This window comes from Hippocampus zosterae, chromosome 1, assembly GCF_025434085.1.
Source record: "Hippocampus zosterae strain Florida chromosome 1, ASM2543408v3, whole genome shotgun sequence".
NCBI classification, from domain to species: Eukaryota; Metazoa; Chordata; class Actinopteri; order Syngnathiformes; family Syngnathidae; genus Hippocampus; species Hippocampus zosterae.
Genome location: NC_067451.1, coordinates 9,806,747 through 9,828,665, shown reverse-complemented (window position 1 = coordinate 9,828,665; position 21,919 = coordinate 9,806,747). Strand labels below are relative to the sequence as shown.

Sequence of the window (21,919 nt, the reverse complement as noted above, 5' to 3'; positions counted from 1 at the left end):
CTGCATGAGTCCTAAGAGGAGTCAAATGAAGGAGGGGCACTCGATGTTATCTTGGACAAGTTTACAATCTACAATCTTTTATTTAAAAAAATAGATAAAATCACTTTGAGCATTTATTTGATATTCTACTAGTGTGCTGAATTGTCTTGCTCGTGAGGACAAAGCGTGTACTAGTACAGAGACCTTAACTTTGATATCAAAGATATCGGAAAAGTGCTTCAATGGCCTTATGAACTTGGATTACAGTCGCACCAGGGTGAATGTTTTACTCATGGTGGGTTATTAAAAGTCTCCCTCCCACTTGTTGCGTAAGATCAGCTGGTAGACCGAGTTGTGTCATGGGTGGGCTCAGTTGGGTCATGACCGACCGCATCGCTTTCCACTTCACACAAGCCACATAGGGATACTGTGACATTTGTTTCATTCATGCTATGTAGCAAAAGGTGAGTACGGTGATACAAAAATTGTGGTCTAAAGAAAGGTTGAAAATTCATTTACATTTATATGCTAAATTATTTTAACTACAAACAATTCTAATATTTGTTCCATTTAATTGTATGAATGTACAGTATTCCCAACAGTCTATTCATTTCATTTAGTAGCATTTCTCTTGGCTGCCCAGCTTGCAGTGCATGGGTGTAAATGTTTTTGATTTTTTTTTCCAATAATGTGTTGCCAATGTAAATTACCCTGGGCCTTGCCATCAATAATGCTGAACCATCAAATTAGACTTCATTAACAGTTATTATGTTAAGGATTTTGGATGGCCAGTGGCAGCATGCTGCCTCCCACAGGTCAAAGCTGGTATTACAATAGTCAACTGTACGTGTGCGTGTGTGTGTTTGCGCGTGTGCGCGTGTCTGCGTGTGTGAGTGCGTGTGTGCGTGTGCGTGCGTGTATGTGTTTTACATCCATCTGTACTGTTTGGCTTGCCCAGTAAAATAATTCAGTTGACTGGTGGAACAATCGTGTTTTAAAGTAAAATTTTCCCCACTATTCAACTGCTAGTGTGCCCTTGTCGTTCTGCAGTATTCGTGGGTTGAATTGTCCTACACAGGGACAAAGAATTGGGAAGAAAAGGGAATTGAAAACAAGAATGATTATTATGAGCCCAAAATACAAAATCAGCATGTTCATGGAAATGTGGAGATTATGCGATAATAATTTTTTTTTTCATTAAAACACAAGACTTTTGCTTCAAGGGTCGTTTTGATAAATAGTGTAAAACTGTGTACATGAGATATTTTAAGGACATTAGTCGGGAGAGGCCGAGATGGATATTTTCAAACCACAATATTATCACTGTGAGATATTTTGCAAAATGCCTTGTACAGAGAAATCAGACTTATGTCTTTTGATATATGATCTAATATGTTTATCTTATTGTGTTCATTTAATCAATTAATGTAATCGGGGATACGTCTATTTAAAAAATAAATTATCATTCCAGCTATCTATCGAGCTCGCTCGCTCGCCAAGGTTTTGATTAAATTTTCAGTAGTAACACAACGTGTCCTGTAGAAGGCGCCCTCCCCTTGAAGTATCACGCGGGCCTGGTTTAGCCAATCATCGTGCGGCGTTCAAGTAGACTGTTCGCCAAACTTTGCTGCTTCCCAGCCACTTCATTTGTGTTCTCCGACTTGGTTTCCCCAACGTCATTTCTTCGGCGCCTGTTTTCGCGATGCTGCCGTCCCGAGCGGCCCGGATACCGCTCCATGTTGGCACTTTGGTCCGAGCGAGGTAGTGGTGAGGAGGAAAAGGACGAGGAAAAGATGTTTGGATGGCGCATGTCCATTGCGGTGACGCTGGGCCTTCTTTGGTACTTGACCGAGTCGGGTCGAACTCTGGCTCAATATTTTGTCTGCTTCTTCTTTTTTTGCCTTTCTGCGCCGCTGATGCTAGCCAACAGCGGCCGGGAGAGCAGCACGCAAACCGACGACGACCCTCTCCAGGTGAACCAACAAACACTGCGAGTTGTAATTGACGGTTAGACTTAATTGTGGAGAAAGGTAAAAAAGTACAATTAGGAGTTGAGGAGATAGACGTGTACTCTCCCTGTACCTGAATAGAAGTACATGTTTAAAACCTGATCGATTCTCAACTTGATCTATGGAACACTTATCAACTGCAGCCGTAACAAAATATGGAAACTCCAAAAGGACGATTAAAATCATAATCATGCAGTCATGAACAACTAAAAAAATATTTTCTAAAAAATTATATAAGAGCTTCATTTATGAGTTGATTGACGTTTGCATTTTGTTTGCATCACGGTGTTTAAAGATTGAAGCTAAAACTTATTTCCTACACAAGCTATTTCCCCACACTATTTTATGCTAATATTATGACAGTAAGTTCAAAATGTTTTGGGCCACTGCAATATTGAAGTATAGATCAGGACCCTCATGACCTTCTGTTACCAGGAGACTCTTGATGAACGCTTGAGTAGCGACTTATCTGCAGAAGGTAACGATGACGACGCCAGGGGCTCTCTGGGGCGCCGCTATCCTCATGTCAAAAGATCTCTGCAGCATGGTGGGTGTTTTCATGCAGTTATTTCCGAACTTTATTGAGCTTTGGTAAATATTTCATATTGGGAAAAAAATTCTCACAAAAAGCATGTATACTGAAGAATGACTATCTCGTGTCCATTTACTCACGTTTGCTGGCACGTTTTGTTGATAACCATTGTTTTAACAAATACATTTTTAAAATCAAATCCGTGCTGTCACAACGCATTGGTTCCCTTCTAGCTGTGTTGTGCCAGCAAATGCAGTGTTGTGTTGTGACTTGACACACTTTAAGGAGGTCATGTTACCTCCACTGAGGAGGGGCGTTCAGGCAAGAAAAAAAGTGGCAAACCCCACCTACCAAAAAGATGGATCCCATTCTTAGATAATACAGAACGGGAAGTAACATGCCTGCTTCGCATGCTTCACCGGCGTGTGTTTTTGCCGCCTTTAATAAATGTCTCTTCATGACTCGGCCGCAGACTGTGTCGTAACTCTGAGTGGGAAGTAATGGCACTCGTAACCTTGATTAGTGTACTCGTAAAACAATAACACTTGTAAATTTATTTTGTTTTTTTCTTTTGTGCTCATGATGTATTTGTCCACATGTTGTCTATGTTGTAAGATAATTTACAGGGAAATGTTAACAAACTTTATTTTCATCCATCCTTTTTTTTGTTGAAAGACATCTAGGATGCATTTTTTTTTGTTTCATTCTGAAAATTAATCATATTCTGGATACACAATATTTTGCACTTGTTGAAAGGATCTTGGAAGCAAGTCCTGGTATCAGAATCTAGATGAGTATTGTAATTGTCTACTGGACAGGTTACCACTTTGGTGCACTTATGGCTCTGTGTGACTCTTCCAGTCTCTCCATCTCTGTTGCAACCTGCCAATGACCCGCGAAGCTCAGTGATAGCAATGGCGAGGCTTCAAACAACTCTTAAAAATGTACTGAAACTAGTTTTTACATTTACACGGCTATCTATGTTAAAATGTTCTTTGGTTTCATAATTGACAATTAATTTAATACACGTGCCTAAGGGGTTGATTTAAAATTATTAAAACATATTTATTTTGGCATTAGAGCTTGGTCGTTCGAGGGAAGGAACAAGGTGGAACAGTCGTCTGGGAGTTGTGATCTTTTTCCTGTGTGTCACGTTGAAACGACGTCATTTAGTGGCCTGCAAATAAAAAAGCGCCACCAAATGATGTTTGTCCTCGGCAACAGCCGTGTTTACATATTGCGTGTTTTGGAATGCCTTTTCATTTCAGCTTTTGTCACTCTTTGACACAATAAGTACACAAAAATTTCAAAAAACAAACGAATAAATAACTCGTAATAACAGGACAAGGCGGCCCGGTAGTCCAGTGGTTAGCACGTCGGCTTCACAGTGCAGAGGTACCGGGTTCGATTCCAGCTCCAGCCTCCCTGTGTGGAGTTTGCATGTTCTCCCCGGGCCTGCGTGGGTTTTCTCCGGGTGCTCCGGTTTCCTCCCACATTCCAAAAACATGCATGGCAGGCTGATTGGACGCTCTAAATTGTCCCGAGGTGTTGAATGTGAGCGTGGATGGTTGTTCGTCTCTGTGTGGCCTGCGATTGGCTGGCAACTGATCCAGGGTGTCCCCCGCCTACTGCCCGAAGACAGCTGGGATTAGGCTACAGCACCCCCCGCGACCCTATTGAGGCTTAAGCGGTTCAGAAAATGGATGGATGGACAATAACAGGACCAAATACAAAGCATTTTTGAAGAAAGCTAAAATGAATAAAAACTAAACAAAAACTGTTCAGAAAAGTAATTAAAACTCACTCAAAAACATCAAAATGAAATAAAAACAAACGACAATGAAAATGCCCAAACTATTCTAACTTTGATCTCCGCAGTGTTCCACTGTGCCTACGCGCGGCTGGTGTTGCCGTGGTATGACGTTCCCGAGCCGTGCGAGCGGCAGCCATTGCGCCGGGCTCTGGGCGAGGAGTTTGACTATGTCATCGACAGCATTATCCAGTTCACGCGGGACTTGGATGTGTGCCAAACGGTGGTGGGCTCCATTCGCATTCTTACGCAGCACTTGCACGACTCCAAGCAAACAGACAGGTGAACAAAACCCCGCGTTTCGAATTTTGCTGGGGTTTTACGCGTACCCTCACAAGGTCATTAGGGGTCATGAACGCGGTGTTTTTCAAACGTTATCGCGCCAATGTGACTATCCTAAATGAATACAGTTTGACATTTGTATTTGGTGCTGTAAAATTTCTCTAATGTAAAATAAGTGCCCTGGAAACACTGCTCAATCAAGAAATGTGCTCCAAATCCCAGCATATTAAAATTCAAGCACGGCTTGTCGTGCTGGAGGCTATGCTGTGCATTACTTTAGTTTAAAAAAAAAAAAAAACCTTCAATTATTGCTGTCTCAGCTGCTCTTTGCTCTCAATAACGTGCCTATAAATACCTCTGGATGTTTTATCGTCCATGAATAATTTACCGTGCTTTATTGGATTTTACCTGCAATGATGGCTTTTTTCCGGCGAAAAAAGGTTTAAAAAGTGGCACCTTGACGATTTCGCGCGTGTGATTTTTCACCCCCGTAGGGATGAATAACATTGAAGGCCACTTATAAATCCCGGCATGTTTTCACCCTGTGGTCTTGTTTATCTTTTCAGGGAGCCTTTGTTGAGCTGCCGCACCGAGGAGATGGCGTTGCTCCGTGAGCTCTCGGACGCTCTGGTACGGAACCTGCTGCCCGAACACCTGTGGTGCCAGCAAATGACCCGCTGTGCCCTAAGTGAGATAGTTGCTTTAAAGGGTAAGGAAGCATTTCAGGAAGCACTTACACACGCATGCCATAATGAGCAACAGCCATAATGGCCCCTAAGGTGGAAGAAACAGATAAATAGACACGTGAGTTTGTGAAAAGGAAATCACTGCCTACCTTCATCGAGACCTGACATGGATCAGGGATGGCAATTTTCCGCGGATACGCGGAAATCCGCCGTTTTATTTCTTAAATTGATCATTTTTGTGAATCGTCTAAATCCGTTGAGAAAATTTTAGGGGGGGTCAGGTACCTTATCGTCGAGTTTTCACAAGCGCTCCCGATCAGTCTTTCCATCTTCCGACTGTAAACAGCCCTGCGATTGGACGTGTATGATGTCTTACTTGTTGTGATTGGTCGCCCTATCCAGGCCACGCCCCTTTCCGCTTTTTTCATCACTAGCCATTGCTATCCCTGACGGATGCATCGGAGGTACTTTTGTTGCGTGTTCACTATCGTAGTTCATGCGTGCAGTTTTAAAATGCTTCTCTCGGACCTCCGGATTGCCATGCTTTGCCAGTACCTTCGGTGAATTGTACATGAAAGAAAATCTGAATGAGAATAATGATAACAATAAAAGCAGCTCTGAAAGGCAAACTAATAAGAGGGGAGCGCGCTCTGCCTCTCTCAACACTCACAGCGTCGGACTTCCATCATGTTGGCATTTCTCGGGTAATTGACGTGAAAAGTCGGTATTCACCACCTGATCTTGTCCTTCTACTCAAAAGCTTTGCTGATCTCAACTGCAAAACGATGCAACAGCGCTATCTTCGGTGATCTGTTTGTCATTTAAGTGGTTTACAAACCCAATTTTGCAGACAAGTTGGGCAATACCGACTTGCACGCCTACCCATCAGAACAACGTACTTGAGAAAGATATTTCTTGATGGCAATAAGCGGTTGATTTCCTGTTGACAAATAGAACTGTCCACAGTGCGGCAGAGACCGAGTTTATGTACTCCAAAATTGTCTCCTCAATACATATGTGCATTCCACATTTTCCCACCACTTTTCTGAAATATTTTTCTGCCTCATTCCCCTCTTTTGTTCCACCTTGGCAGAGCTCTCTCTCTATATATAACATACTATAGTGTAATTCTTTGTCAGAGGATTTTTTTTTAAAGATCTTAAAAAAACGCCCCAAAATTATATTAAAAGAAGAGTCTGTATTCACAGATTTATAATCTCCCTTTAGGGCTTCATTGTCTTTTAAAGCAACTACATAAAATCTTTTCATCTTTGCAGGTTTTTGCTATTGCGCCGCATTTAAATGGATGCATTTTATGACTCTAATTGAAGAATTATCGCCCAAGTGCAGGCTCTTTCTATTTCTGTTGGCTTGCACCCAAAGAAGTATTGATGAAACATTTTATTCATATGCCGTATAATTGAGTTGGCAATATCGCACGGCGATTTTCTCCAACATTAAATGCTGTTTATATCAGTTGTAATTAGCCAAAAGACTTATGTGCGCACTTTGACTTATTGGAGGCACAAAATAAAAGTGCCACTTGTTTTCAACTGTACAATACATTAGGAGGCTATAATTTGTTGATAGATAGTCTTTGAGTTGTGTGCAACGAAAAAATGTCTTTGCGCACATCTCACTCGTTTCTTCCATGCATAAATGATGCATTGCAACAAGATGAACTGTTGACTCAAAAAGAACGGCATTTGTTATAAACTCTTATCGACAAAAGACACATTTAATCGGTTCATTACGTCTGGCTAATTAATCGTTTTTAATTGTAAGTTTCTTGCTCAGAACTTTTTGTTTTGTTTTGACGTGCCTCCTCGCAGATAGATGTTCAATGTAGCAACAAAGAAAGTAACTTTCTGGACGCTATTCTATAACATCACTTTTGGGAAAGGAAAAGAAGACTCGCTCGCAGCCGTCTAGGTCAGCGGCACCATGTGCTCATTTCAGGCTGTATATTCGTCACTCCACTAAAACTGACCCATCAAACCAAAGAAAACTTAACACTTTTATATTAACTGAAGTTTTATTGAAATGTTTTTAAATAACATGTTCAACCATATCAGGCGAAATACCATAGGTGAGTTAAATGAACTTAGCATAGATGTTAGTGATTATGAACCTTCAAAGACTTCATACTTGAAAAACCCTTAAAAGGCATTGCTTTAAAATCGGTGATCTAACGGTGGCACAAACGAACAGCGATTTCGTGTTCACTTTGTATTTAAATTTCTTTTCTCTCTCTTATTTTCTGTTGAATTGGAGGGTGCTTGTATACCCGATCAAGTGTAAGTGAGTGTTTTTGCCTTTTCTCTCCCCCTTCCATCCTCAGGTTTGGGCCTGTTGGTGACATGGCTGTCTGACCCTGACAACCTGAACCAGCTGGTGGTGAGCCAACTTGACAGCGTTTCTACTAAAGGTTCGACAGAAGAGCTATGCGCTTCTGACCCAGACCAAATCTCTCTGGCTTCGCAGGAGGATGACACAGCTCAAGTGTGAGTTGCCACAGTCACTCCACATACAGCTTGATTCATGATCATCTGTCGGCATGCGTGCGCTCGTAGGTCCTGACTGCCGTGTCTCTGCTTTTATAGGAACTTGGAGGGAGTGGAAGAATCCACCAGCACCAGGATCAAGGGCAAAGGCAAAGGTCTGTTCGAACTCTGGAGCATCATTTTACACGTCCAAATAAGAGGCCGCACAGTCTTGCTTCAAGTTGTTTGTCACTTCCAGCTGTAGATTACTGAAAAACTGATTACAAAACGCCCATAAAAAAATAAAAAATAAAGGCGGCCCGGTAGTCCAGTGGTTAGCACGTCGGCTTCACAGTGCAGAGGTACCGGGTTCGATTCCAGCTCCGGCCTCCCTGTGTGGAGTTTGCATGTTCTCCCCGGGCCTGCGTGGGTTTTCTCCGGGTGCTCCGGTTTCCTCCCACATTCCAAAAACATGCGTGACAGGCTGATTGAACACTCCAAATTGTCCCTAGGTGTGAGTGTGACTGTGAATGGTTGTTCGTTTCTGTGTGCCCTGCGATTGGCTGGCAACCGATTCAGGGTGTCCCCCGCCTACTGCCCGGAGACAGCTGGGATAGGCTCCAGCACCCCCCGCGACCCAAGTGAGGATCAAGCGGTTAGGAAGATGAATGAATGAATGAATGTATATACACAACTAACTAAACTGAGGCTCTGAGGGGATCGAGCCTTTTCTGTTGCTGGTCCCTCTCTCTGGAATGACCTCCCGGTGAACATTCGGCAAGCCTCCTCGCTGCCCATCTTTAAAGCCCTCCTCAAAACTCACTTGTATTCTTTGGCGTTTGACTCAGCATGACTTAGATTTGTTCTTGATTTTACTGCTTGGTGCTTTCTACCGCCTTTTTTATCGATTCGTCTTACTGTTTACTGTTAAATCGCTCCATGTACAGCACTTTGTATGCAGCGATGGCTGTTTGAAAGTGCTCTATAAATACTGTTGACTTGACTTGAACTCAAGCGACTACTGGACCGGCACGTCCTTTTCCTTCTTGGTCTCCGTGCCTTCTGCTCGAGAGTGACCGCCCAAGAAAACGTAAATCAACGATGACTTCAATGACACACAGAAAAGCAAACACTAATGCGCCAAACAGAAAATCAAGAGAGGAAATCACAAAATAAATTATATATGGGAGGACGGGGAGTTGTGAACAAACAACAAAGGAACACACAACTTCGAGACAGTCCAGTCTCCTACAAAAGGAAAGATGTTACTAGCCAAGTCTTGTGTCGTTATGAAACAAACACATTACGGAAGTCCGACAGAGCACGAAAGCAACGCATTCTCGCCATACGTACTCTTCACAAGCATTTGCTCTGGAGCAAATTTAACCCAGTTGCGTTCACACGTGCAAATTTACACCGGTGCTGGTTCGCAAACGAGCATTTGCTCCGGAGCAAATATTTGACCCACCTCCCTGAGGTGGGTCAAATTTGGTCCGGTATAAGCTCTTTTCCGGGGCTACGCCGGAGCTAATTTGCACGTGTGAACGCTCTACTGGGGCAGCCCCGGCGCAGCACCGGACCAAATCTTGCCATGTGAACAGCCCTTATCTGGAGACGGACCATCTGTGGTTGAGGCGGGTTGTGTTCCGTTGCTCTTTTTGTACCCGCGCTACAAGCGCTAATGTTTTGTGACAAAGCACAGAAGCGTGCGTTTCTTCTCACTGTCTGTGTTGTTTATTGCGAAGGCAATCCTGCGCTTGAAGTCCTGTTGACAAGCGGTTGGATGTACCGGTAATTTAATGAAGCTTCTGTTGGCTTTAATTGCATCCTCCCAGCAAAGACTGGCAACAGAATATTGTAGAAAGAGCTAAAGCAGATTGGAAAGGATTTTGCATCTTGCTCTCTATTGAAATCCTTTTTAAAAAAATTCTTTCTTCGTTAAAATTAATCAAATTCCAGCAGTGGTTATGCTCAGATGGAGTGAAATGGCTTCATGAATGCACCCATTATTGAAGCCAATTTATTGTTTGTATCTCTTCATGTATTCTGTTGGGCTGGACGGTACAACTAACGCACGGTACTCTTTGTCACAGTTTTTGGGGCCATGGTTCTGCACATTTGGGTCAATGTTTTTAGCAGAAACATCACTCTCAAAATTAACTCAATTTTTTTAACTCATCAACAAAAATTGCATTTTTTTTCTTGTACCGAACAATACACTAACTTATTTCTTTTTCACTGTCAATTTGTCATACCAGCAACCCACTCTGCAGGCGCGATCAATCAAAACACGCAGAATTTAAAGCACACTTTCAGGAAGTGGGCAAAGCACAAATCTTCAAACCCAGAAAAGGGCTGCAAATCTTGAGCAATAAATGCTACCACTGGATAGTGTCGCAAATGTTGCATCAGAATGCGGACATGGGTTTGGGCATAAGGCTCTTTTCCCCTTGACGCACAGAACACGGAACAATGAGCAACCCAGTCAATTGTATGTCAACAGTTTTCACTCTCTTTGTCCTTATATTCGACGGTAAAGCCAACATTAATCCACCCCAGAAATTTCAACGTAGTCATGCTTTTAAAGTTGCACCTGTCAAACCCTACGTTCGTAGTGCTAGTTTCACATTTTACTTTGAAGCCCGATAATGTTACGAATGTGAGTACAGGTACACGCACACATCATCTCAATATGAAAACTGATAAACCACGGCCCGTAAGGGCGTATTGTACAGACTGTATTGTACCGAGCCTACTAAACGTCGCTTTCCTAGTATTCTGTTATTATTTCTAGTGACGAATGGTAATAGTGGCAATCCTGAGGACATAAAGACCTCTAACATACGAGACTAGACTAGCATTTTGAGAATAATGAGAGGCACAGTTCAGCTGCAACGTCTGTTTATTTTCTCCTTAGGTGAGCTCATATGTACACATGAACAGGCAGTTATCATCTGCCTCATGCAATTGGCTAATCTCTCAGCGGTACATTACTGAGGTTGCGAATCACTTATCTAAACATCTAGGACAAGAACTCCTCTCCAAGTCTTCTCACCGGATCGCTTCTTGTGTTCCAAAGCCAACTTAAACACATTTGAATTGAGCTACAAATCAGTGTACCTGTCATAGTAGAATGAGGCAAGTCGGGACAAGGTTGAATTTTATTCTCATTTCAACCTTGAGGAAAAGCACATTTCATTGAAGGGTTGGTTTCAAATGGGAAGATGGCGGCTACATCTGGCAGAGCAGATGGGATCATTATTACGATTCGGATTGTGCATGTAGGACGGGTTTAATCAGTAGCAATGTGGTGTCGTCTTTATTTGTGACATGTTTGTACTAACCGGGGCGCTTCATGCTTTAATTAGTTTCTCCATTGTTAGTTCAAGCAGCTAATGTCAACTCATTTATTCGCTGTCGTCACGCCAGGGCGCCGCAAACTGCATCGATGAGTGAAATAAAGCAAATAATGATACGCTTGTAATGAGCCTTGTACGTATTTATGCAACACCAGCCCGAGTTTACATAATGTGGACAAGCAAGAGCTCTAATGAGATGTATTTGTCCACACATCATGAGCATGTTGGGTTGTTTATCCGACATCTTACTGCAAACTTATTCATTTTTAACACGTTTGTTGCTGTTGCTTCATTCAAAAGTCATGGTAGAAATAATGTCAATAATAAAAGTACGTCTGTCCACATGTTTTCTAATCTGCTTCTGTCAGGCAACAAGTTCAAGGCGGGCTGGTCAAAATTTGTGGACAAGATGAAGACCAAGAAGGCAAAGAAAAAAAAGATGAAAAAGCTGGAGCGGGAGCTGGTGATGAGGATCATAGCGGCCCAGGGAGACGTGGCCAACGAGGACGAGGCCAGCAGCCGGGAGGGCTCCGTGCACAGCCAGCACGACTCCGACCAGGCGAGGCTTCCCCATCATTGCTCACTCCCTAAATCACTAGATTGGGATTTCTATAGACTGGATTTTTTTAAGGTGTTCACAAAAAAAAAAACCTTTCTGGCAAATAGGGACATTTTTGTTTGGTAAAAATTGCACGTCTTGGCTCAATAAAGGATGTCAAACACGGATGCAAGACACAATGTAGTGTGATCGGGAGTCAAACTAGGATGACTCATTGTTGATTTGTGGCCAAAACCCATTAGGAGGACAGCGATCTGGAGAACTACCTGACAAGCGTCCAAGAGGACATGATGGAATTCAAGCTGTCTTATGAAATGTGGCGCGTCGGCCGCTGGGCTGTCAGCATCCCTCATGTGAGTTCTAAATATCGCTGACAGTCTGCAATGTCCTGCGGGGCCTGTTATTTGTCAGCACAGAGTATGCGAATGCTTGTCCTTGGAAGCTCGGCTTGAGTAGGTGTACATATTTTCTTCCTCTCCGTCTCACTCTCTCTGTCTCTGCTTCAGGCGGAGTGGGAAACTGAAGAGCTAATCTTCACGGTTCACCTGGAGGAGAGGGACAGCCCTGAAAACCTCCAGTGGGACATCAAGAAGAAATACACAGATGTCATTCATTTCAGAAACAGGTGGCAGGTAAATTGGATTTCTCCACATCCCACTTTGAATGCCAATCAGATCTCTTTCTTGAAGACTGTCATTTGAATTAGACCTCATTGTGCATATAAAACTGTTTGAAAAGGAGTAGTTAGAGAAAATATTGTGCCCCTCCCCCACACACAATTAAAAACGGTTGCCAGGTGTCTTCATAAAAAGTGCGTGAGATTATTTTCTTCTTAAAGAGACGTACCACTTCAAGATATATACCTCCTTGACACCAAGTAGTGCTTTCCTATTAGCCAGGGCTTTACTGCTAGGATCTTTAGTGGCATCTTAGGCCCACCCCACATGAAGCAACAAGACTGAAGTGAATCATCCTGGGAAAAAAATACTCTTAAGAATTCTTTTCACCAAGCGATTGAGCGCCACACATCTACCGACAGGCTGCAAGGGAGAAACTGCAACCCCGTATCAGGCTATTTTACATCATCCCCATATCAGCCCTGTATTTATTTATTTTGTTTTTTCTTCAGGACTCCACCAGCTTGCCCATGATCTTGGAGGTCAATGAGCTTGAGGTCAATGACGAGGCTAAAGAAGCAGCAAAAGTTTCCGTGGAGCACTTCCTTCAGGTAAAACAAAAAAAGAAGATACATAGACACGCACACGAGAAGCTAATTGGATTGTTTTACTCTTTACTTAAGCGTCTTGTTTGCCTTGCCAGGAATTAATTTGTGACACGCTAATTGGACACACGCAACCGGTGTTCCAGTTTCTGTGTCCACTGGACAAGCTGCTCAGTGAAGAGCAGCATTACGGAGGCGTGTGGGGCCTGTTGAGCGGGTTGGCTTACTTCTTGACACCTGGACAAGAGGACGAAGAGGTAACCTAGTTCATTTTAGGTGTTACATGACAACACTCGCCCTCATCAAATGGGCTGCACTATCCTATGGCCACCTGAGTGGGGTGGGTGGTAATGTACATTTAAAAAAAAAAAAAAGATGATGATTGGATTTTTTTTCAAACTCGATAGAACATTTTAGATTTTTTTTTTCTGTATTTGAACCCTTTTGCGACTAAACTTAATTGAACTCATTATTTTTTTTCTTTTTAATTCACAATAAGTGAATTGTTTTACATATACAGTGCATTGAAACACAGTTAATGTGGGTGATTCCTTCCAAATCTACCTGCTATAGGTGGAAAATAATACCCACATAAAAGTTTTTTTTCCCCTTTTTTTGGGTGTGTGTGTATTTTTGTTCTATAGCCCCCGCAGACCTTGTTAAATATTCAAACACACTCTAAGTGTTCCTTCGCGCCTGTTGTCACTGTCTCGCTCTTTTAACTTGCGTTGTAGTGTTCGTATGTCCAAAATATTGGGACATGATATTAACAGTTTACGATGCAATGAGGAAATGCTGTATCTCGGCCATGCATGATCTCATCAAATCCAATATGAGAGTGCTCCATAATCTGGCTTTATTAGGTAAAAACAAAATCTCCCTAGCAATACCACTCAAACGTGGTGAGCATTATCTTTGCAAAAGCCACATTTTTGATGCAGCTCTTCTTTTGTCATTCTTATGTTGATTGTTTTACACCGACCGCATTACTCAAATCACCCGCAGATGAATGACAGACACTTTTCAATATGTTCTGAAGAAAGTGTCTTGCTCAGGAATAGGCTGCATCAAAGTAATCTAAAGAGCTACTCATGCATAGACAGAGCTTTTATAGCAATTGGTTGTATTGTCCCTGTTAGATGCCACACCGCATGCACACAATGGAGAAGCACTGAAGGAAATTGAGTGCAAAAAAAAAAGGCAAATAAACTTGTCATTTTTAGTGGTGTCTGTAGGGGATACGCAGTCTGCAATGTGTTTGCATATTTTATTTAGTGGGCTGTGGGGTAAACGGCACTCTACTACTGAAGTTAAAATGTTTTAAACTCCAGCTATGATGCCCATTGTGTTTTCGAGATTGTTATTAATATTGGTAAGACACAATCATCCTCATAAAAATGCAGACCTATTTTTTTTTGTATCGGATCACTTTTGCTCAGTAATAAGACAATGTTGTAGAAATGATACATCTGAGAGCCATTAGAGAAATTTGGATCGAAAATATAGTAAAACTGAAAACAAGTGTGTTTTTTTTTTATGATAAAGAATAAGCGTGTTGCCAGTTGAGACAATCATTCTTCTTAATTATTAATGAATAATTAAGTGTATTAATAAGTGTAAATTCATATACAGTACAGGTAGAGAGTGAACACACTCCCATTGAAATATCAGAATTTTCTTATGTGATACTACAATGAATGCAAGATTTTTATTTAAAACTGTACAAATTACACAATCCAGAAAAAAATGTATCAATCTGTTAAAATGAAAAATAATACATAAAAAGGGGCAAGTTTGATAAGTAATATTGGAAGCAGTTTTTTGCTTTAATCTGAGCACAAAAGAACTAGATGCAAACAGTTGTCTCTCAGTGCACGTTTTTGCCTCATCGGTAACTTGGAGCTGTCCCAGTAGTGTGCAAAAGTGTCATACAGTAGTGAAAAGAAAAGCCTGACTTGTAAACATTCAATCTATATGGACCTTGAACTGGATCAAGGATATAAACCGCTTAATGTGTCATGATGTGTTTTCATCCCTGCCGCTTCAACCAAAGTTGCTTATTTTCCATGCAGAGCTCTACTCCGCCGACAGAACCCTCCAAAGAAATCATCACATCCGCAGAAGGTTCAGAGAACTTCCCCAGTTCCTCTGAGACGAACTGCATCGTTGGCGCCGTTTCACTTCCCACCATCGTCATAACCTCATGTGAGACGCCTGAGGGAGACGACGAGGAAACCGAAAAGAAGCCGCGCCCACATTTCAACTCAGACTCTTCCATTGGAAGCTGTGCCCAGGAAAAAGGGGAGGATTCCGAAAATCCTTTAACGCACTTTAAAATGATCCTCAGGGGACTAACCCGATCCAGATCGCAGGAGTCTTTGGCCTCTCTCAAAAACCACAGCGACGAGGACGCATCCCAGTTGGAGTACGCGTCGCCAAGCTGCAGCCGCGAAGGAGGCCTTCATGGGGAGGATGCCACCAATGCCCCGTCGTGGTTGCACTTCAATGCCAGGTTAGCTCACCTGTAACTAGCTGCTCCACCAATCAGGAGAGCGCAAGAAGAAAGCAAAAAATCTCAGAATAATGACAATACAATGGTATTTGTAATTGCCTATGGATGCCACAAGATGGCAGCAAAACACTTAAAGTAAGACGACCATAAAGAACAAACGCCACACATCTAGCATGTACACAATCATGAACCGTGTTACATAAACGACTGAGATAAAACGGGGGTTGTATGAAGCCTTTGGTCGTTCAGATCTTTAGGTTCAGAGTTAACGAACACATACTGATTATTCTGGTTGGATGTATTCACCGTGGTTTTGTAACAATACAAATAATCAGCATAGCATAAAAAATGCATCTAGCATGTACATAGTCATGAGCAAATGTATCAAGAAAACTGTATTTAGTGTTTTCTTCAGTCAGTGAATACAAATACACCACCGTCACACGAGGCATGTCGATATTGGATAGCGCAGGGGTGCCCAAACTTTTTGGATCAACTAACCTCCCGGGATCTACCCTTAACGGCGCGCGCACGCGCACAAACACACACGCGCGCACGCCATGATGAGAAACGGAGACATGCGACGCACTTTTGCAGCCTGTTAACTGGTAGCTCACACGTACTGCTTTAAAGGGCTTCGCTGGGCCCTCTTAGATTCCTATTCTTTGCTCGTGCCCTCTGTGAATTGTACACGAAAAGCTCTGATCACAAGCTGCAATTGCAAACGATTTACCTGCTTTATTTTATTTTTTAAGTATTTTTTTTGTGAAAATGAGACTGATAAGATGATTAGTGTGCAGTGTATATTAACACAAAAAATATATTACTAACATGTACAAAGACACACAAATGGTTGTTTGTTGATTTTTCTTCTCGACACTCCTCGGATCTACTTGGGACCTGTCTTAGATCTACCGGTAGATCAGGATCTACATGATGGGCATCCCTGAGATAGCGGATTCTCTCAATAAATTGCTTCTACATCGGCACACAAGCACTGGACGCAAAACAGTGTTAAGCCATTCAACTCAACTTTTGCCATTTAACACAGTAATAAAGGTTGATATGGAACATAGTTCCATGAATAATTGGTATAAATTAATAAATGGAGACTGGTATGCCATCTGGATTCCTTTTTTTATTGTGGTTTATAAAAGCACAAAGATCCAGCAAACAGCAACCCTATACCTTTAGCAAGTGCATGATTACATTAAAAAGAAAAAGAAATAATCTTCCTGTTTGTGCCATTAATGTGCTCTTTTTACCATAAGGTGCTTATTTTATTTTTTTTGAACTACAGTAATCCCTCGTTTATCACCGTTAATGGGGACCAAAACCACCCGCGAGAAACGAAAATCCGCGAAGTAGCGACCAATTAACATATTTATTTTTATTTTTTTAAGTCCGCAAACGGTCCATGAAAAGCTGCAAAAGTCAGCAAAACAACAGCGAGTCACACAGCAATATATACAGTACCATGTATATGAAAAAATATACCGGTATATTTTATTTTTTTATGAATATGTTTGAAAAAACCGCGATGCACTGAAGCCACGACAAACGAACCGTGAAATAGAGAGGGATCACTGTATCGATTTTTGTTAGAACTGTCTGAAGTGAGTTAACGTTGACTTTTGTTGTCTTGATTGTAAAGGACTAAGAAAGAGAAGACAAGCCCCAGGTTGTCCTGTGGGACTTACAAATTCAAAGGGAAGGAGCAGGTGGTCCCGGCCAAGGGGGATGAGCCCAGGAGTCAAGGCACCTGGGAGCAGCTTGAGGCCACCAAAGCCATTTTTGATCTGCTCAAAGAAATTTCAGGTTTGTTCCTTTTAATAGCAAAGCCTATTGAATAGCTAAAAAAAACTGACAGCTTCCAATATATATTTTTTTATCTGTACAAGTCCTCCAATTGAGTTTTTTTTTTTTTTTTGGGGGGGGGAGACGAGCTAAAAGTTGTGCTGCAAGCGATGTTCTAATATGCTATCGCTCGACAGAAGTAAGGGAGTCAGTCGCAGATGCTCTTTCAGTGATGAAAGAATGGATCAAACGGTCAAGTAGACACACAAAAACAAGAAAATGCTGTCATGGACAACTCACACCCAGAAGCTCACACACAGACTCACCGGCCAAGTTTGTGATGTCATACATTCAGTTGTTGTGACTTTTAGCTTTCCTGTCATATAATTTTTTTTTTTTACACTCTACAAAACTTAAAAAAAAATGCATTCTGCATAAACACTGTATTTCAAACACATTTTACAACATTCATCTTAAAAGTAAATGATTTACAGATGATTTTGTGTACATGCACGAAAATGGGCTTACACAAGCAGCTAAGGTTCACTTCTGCAATCACGCAGGCTAAACTTGGCTCCTCCCCAACATACAACGCTTGGCTCTTAAGTCAAGATGTATCACTTGAATAGCATACTCAAAAGAATCTGAGGATATTGAACCTTGGAGTGAAATTTCAGGAGGAACATAAATGCTTTTAAAACCTTGAAAGGTGAACTCAATATGACCTTTTCCGAACCGTTGGAAGTACGTCTAAAAAAAAAAAGCAAATTGGGGGTTCAGCAAATAACTTTGCGAATGATGAACCGTGAATATGCGAGTGATTCCTGTAGCTCATTTCCATCTCAAAGATGCTGCAAGCGTTTAGTCATCTTGTACCTATTTTTAGATGACATGCATAGCATGTTGATTGTTGAAGGTTTTGTTGGCCTCTGGCGACAAGCGACAGTTGGAAATTAAACAACCTCACGCTGTTTGCGTAGGCTTAATTGCGATGACGACTGGTGCTGAGCCTTTGTGGCTTGTGTCATGTTGTGGTAAACCACCAAGAGGTGTCGCCTTTCGTGTTTAGTCCTAAAATGCAAAGACTTTATCCTTAATCCTAAATGGCGACCTGGTGCTCTCGGGCATGACTACGGTAATTGTAAACCTTGAAACAACTGCTACTTTAACACACAAGGAACGGCAACACGTACAAACAGAGTATACTACAATACCTACGCAAATATACAGTATTTTCTCTGGTCTGTGAGAACCAATTTACCGCCATTTAGTAGGGGATCTTCTCTGCCTTTTTTTTTGCTTTTGACTTCATTCTATCTCCAGCCAGTCGAGATCAGCCTGCTATGGCGCAACAAGATACTTGCACTCAGGGCGTCGGTCTTTTCACTAACCCTGTTGTTGTCTTCATAGGAAACTCCATTCTCATTAACATATTTGACGCCATTTTGAAACCCGTCATGCCCATTTTGAAAAAGTGAGTGTAGTCTCCACTTCCTGCTAGTTGCGTCCCGCCGTTCTGTTGACGCCGACGCCGTTGGTCTGTGCAGGAAAGTCAACACCTTCTTGAACAAGATGAACCCGAACGAGGAGCAGATGGCGGCGTACATCCAAACCCTATGCGACAAAGCGTGGCCGCAGACCCCCGCGGCCGCTTCTCCTTCAGCGCCGCCGCCACCGCCTCGCACGGATGACGAGAAAAGCGAGACCCGCGAGCGAGCGCACAACCTCATCAGCACTCGATGTAGGCGCCGTGCCGCAACTTGACATGCAAGCTCGGCACTCGCTACCTGTGTTTGCGATCATTTACTTCATTTCTCACTCTATAGGGATTTTTATATTGTAGACGACAGTCCATGTATACGATAATATAATTAATTATTCAAATATGTTCTCCCCCTCCTTTTGTTAGATTCGCACTATCTGGTCCTCAAGAAGACGGACATGGAGAACGTTTTTAATCTCTTTCAGGACGCTGAGAAAAACAAGGCCCTTGTTTATGTAAGTAACTGTTGTTTTTGACTGGTTTATTTCGAGCACTTCATACGAAAATTAATGGATCAGAAAGGTGCAATGTAAATATGATACAATCAAACCTTGGTTTTCGAACGTCTCTGTTATCGACCAAATTGGATTTCAACCAGAAAATTTGAGATTTTTACGCTTTGGATTTCGACCAAAAACCGGTTTTTGATCAAACTGAGCAAACCCGAATACACCACTCGACTCCTCTCGGCTTCCTTACACAAGGGAGTGACGCTTCCTTGTGTAGCGTTCATTGTGAGTAGACGTGTTTGTTGTGATCAACGCAAATCTGACTGTTTTCTGTTATTTCTGCATAGTGTATTAGCCCCTAATCATGAGCAAATAAAATGGTTTCGGATTTCGAACAAATCACTTTTCGAACAGCCTTCTGGAACGGATTATGATGGAAAACCGAGGTATGACTGTCTATATGAATAGAACAACTTATTTTTTGACCCTTTAAGGCCACAATGAATTACAGGCAGCACGTTTAATGGTTTTACAATTTTCCCTTTAGAAGTTGCCTTTAAAACAGACAAAAATAAGCAACATGTGACATATTTTGTGGGTGGGGTTTGAATGTCATCTTTCACATGTTGGAAATCTTTGTCGATTTAAAAAAAGTTAATGTCAACCAATGAAATCGGCTGGCTGAATACATACCCTAATACATGCACAGCTTTTCTCTTCCTTTCTGAAAAGACTTTCAAGTCAGGGTTAAGGTTTCAAGCTCGTTTGGGAGTTTCCAAGTTGGATATTACGATGTGCTTCAAAGTTGGGTTTCAGACCTGCGTTTGAAGATTCAAATTGAATTGAAGTAGAAATTTAATTGGTTCAGGGTTTTAAATGGGTTTCAAAGTAGGGTTTTGAGAAAGTAATGAGGCTTTCAATCTATTAAAAACATTTTTGGGTATATTGGTGGCTCCCCCCAACCCCTCCATTTTTAGATGCTGCTGTCATTCCTCCTGCGAGAATTATTCCCTCACGAGCATTCCCTGACCCGGAGTGCTGCCGCCCTGCAGAACGTGACCAACCTCATCGCCTAATCTGTGAATTTTATTTTAATGCAGTGTTTTTTTTGGTATATACAGTATATCATGTATAATTATTTATTAATCACCGTGAAATGCCTGAAACCTTCAAACCACCTCAGTGCCAGTCAGCAATTTCTGATGTTTTTGTTTTCTTTTACCTCATATTAAACATGAATGTGAATTTTGGATCAGATTTTGTTTCAAATGAATAATCGTTATTTTTTGTGTGGAGGGGGATTCCTGTTGCGACACTGTGATTTTTCACCACAAGGAAGACTTTTCTTGCACGTTTTTTTTCCCCATGAATGTTTTGGTGTCACTTTTTCACACATCAGTCGGTTGTCTTTTTGTATCCTGATCGGCAGGACTTATTTCCACTAAGAGATTGTCATTGTTACAAATCACATCAACTTGAAAAGTGTCAAATGTTAACTATATTGAAATGTCAAGTTTCAGTGCCGTTTTTTTTTAAATAAAACAAAATGTCCACTTTTATTGTTGCCTTGATGAAATTGATCTGGATTTTGAGATTGATGATGATAACGTGGTCGGAAGTGATTACTTAACCTCAGGAAAAGATAATTGTCACAGTTAAATTGCAATCCAATTAGAATTTGAACCACATCACGGTTCTTTCGTGCCAGCCAACGCCTTTGGTTTGGATACGAAAAATTCCATTTTTCATGTCTCATAGTTCAGCAGAGGAAACGTAATGGTTTATTTAACACTTTTCATATAACCATTGGCAATCCCTATCCAGGCGAAAAGTGGAACAAACGGTGAAGAAAAATACATCAAGTGAACCTGCATATTGAAGGGAGAAAACAACCCCCCCCCCCCACAAAAAAAATGCATAGTATAAGAGCAGAGTATTTGCTCTTCTGACTGTTTGTTTTGAGACTGGACAAAACCTACAGGCAATGTTTCATTTTTTTCAGTCCAGAAATCCCCGAGCCAGTGCAGTCACAGTATTTAATTACGGAAATGAATGAGATTTAATTGCGAGATTATTTGGGTTCAGGTCACTGGAGGGAGATTATTAGAAAGCAAGTCATTGTTCATTTTTTAAAATGAGTTTTTGTTTGTTTTGCTTCTGTGGCGAAGCAACAAAATGCCAAGTTTTATTTGTACTCTTTTCCAGGGGCTCAAGTGGATGTCATGTAATCATGTTTGTGCATTTGAAGTGTTGATTTGTTTGCATGAATAGAAATATGAATATTGAAATGCAGGTGAAAATTAATCACACTGAAGCAGTGAGATTGACAGAGTCAGTCTCAAAAGGGAACATGATTAATTTCCAGATCTGATGTTTTTCATTTTTTCCCCTAACATACTTAATACAGAGTAGCAATTCCTGGGAGAAATTAGTGTGTATGCTCACAATTTTTCATAATCGTTAATCATCACTTTCATAATAATCATAACATGTCAACTTCACCTCCATAAATTAATCATATGCCCAGTGATGGCTCATTTCATGAATATGCGGGCAATACACCTTATAAGGCTCAGTGACTGACATTTCATGAGTTTAATGTATGTCATTTTACATGAAGCACTAAAAAATGACCATGGTCTAAAAATGTGCACATTAATTTAAAGCGGTCCTCGTGGAAGGTGAATAAATCCATCA

At 41.5% G+C, this 21,919-nt stretch overlaps 1 protein-coding gene across 1 annotated transcript; it reads left to right on the top strand.

Annotated features, from left to right (window-relative positions):
- Positions 1-1,562: 1,562 nt before the first annotated feature.
- si:rp71-46j2.7 (uncharacterized) lies at positions 1,563-20,780 on the top strand. Its single transcript, XM_052058947.1, has 17 exons — positions 1,563-1,952; positions 2,424-2,535; positions 4,399-4,612; positions 5,179-5,321; positions 7,640-7,802; positions 7,902-7,957; positions 11,509-11,771; positions 11,942-12,052; positions 12,206-12,331; positions 12,829-12,927; positions 13,020-13,178; positions 14,994-15,433; positions 17,088-17,251; positions 18,641-18,704; positions 18,778-18,971; positions 19,140-19,228; positions 20,200-20,780. Exons 1-17 carry the CDS (start codon positions 1,716-1,718, stop codon positions 20,296-20,298), a joined length of 2,733 nt encoding a protein of 910 aa, XP_051914907.1. The 5' UTR covers positions 1,563-1,715; the 3' UTR covers positions 20,299-20,780.
- The last annotated feature ends 1,139 nt before the right edge of the window (positions 20,781-21,919 follow it).

Excerpts from the sequence above, each read along its gene's own strand:
- si:rp71-46j2.7 (XM_052058947.1), top strand. The coding sequence starts at position 1,716 with ATGTTGGCACTTTGGTCCGAGCGAGGTAGTGGTGAGGAGGAAAAGGAC. Across the intron at positions 7,803-7,901 it reads GAGGATGACACAGCTCAAGT|GAACTTGGAGGGAGTGGAAG; the intron begins GTGAGTTGCCAC and ends CTGCTTTTATAG. Across the intron at positions 13,179-14,993 it reads CTGGACAAGAGGACGAAGAG|AGCTCTACTCCGCCGACAGA; the intron begins GTAACCTAGTTC and ends TTTTCCATGCAG.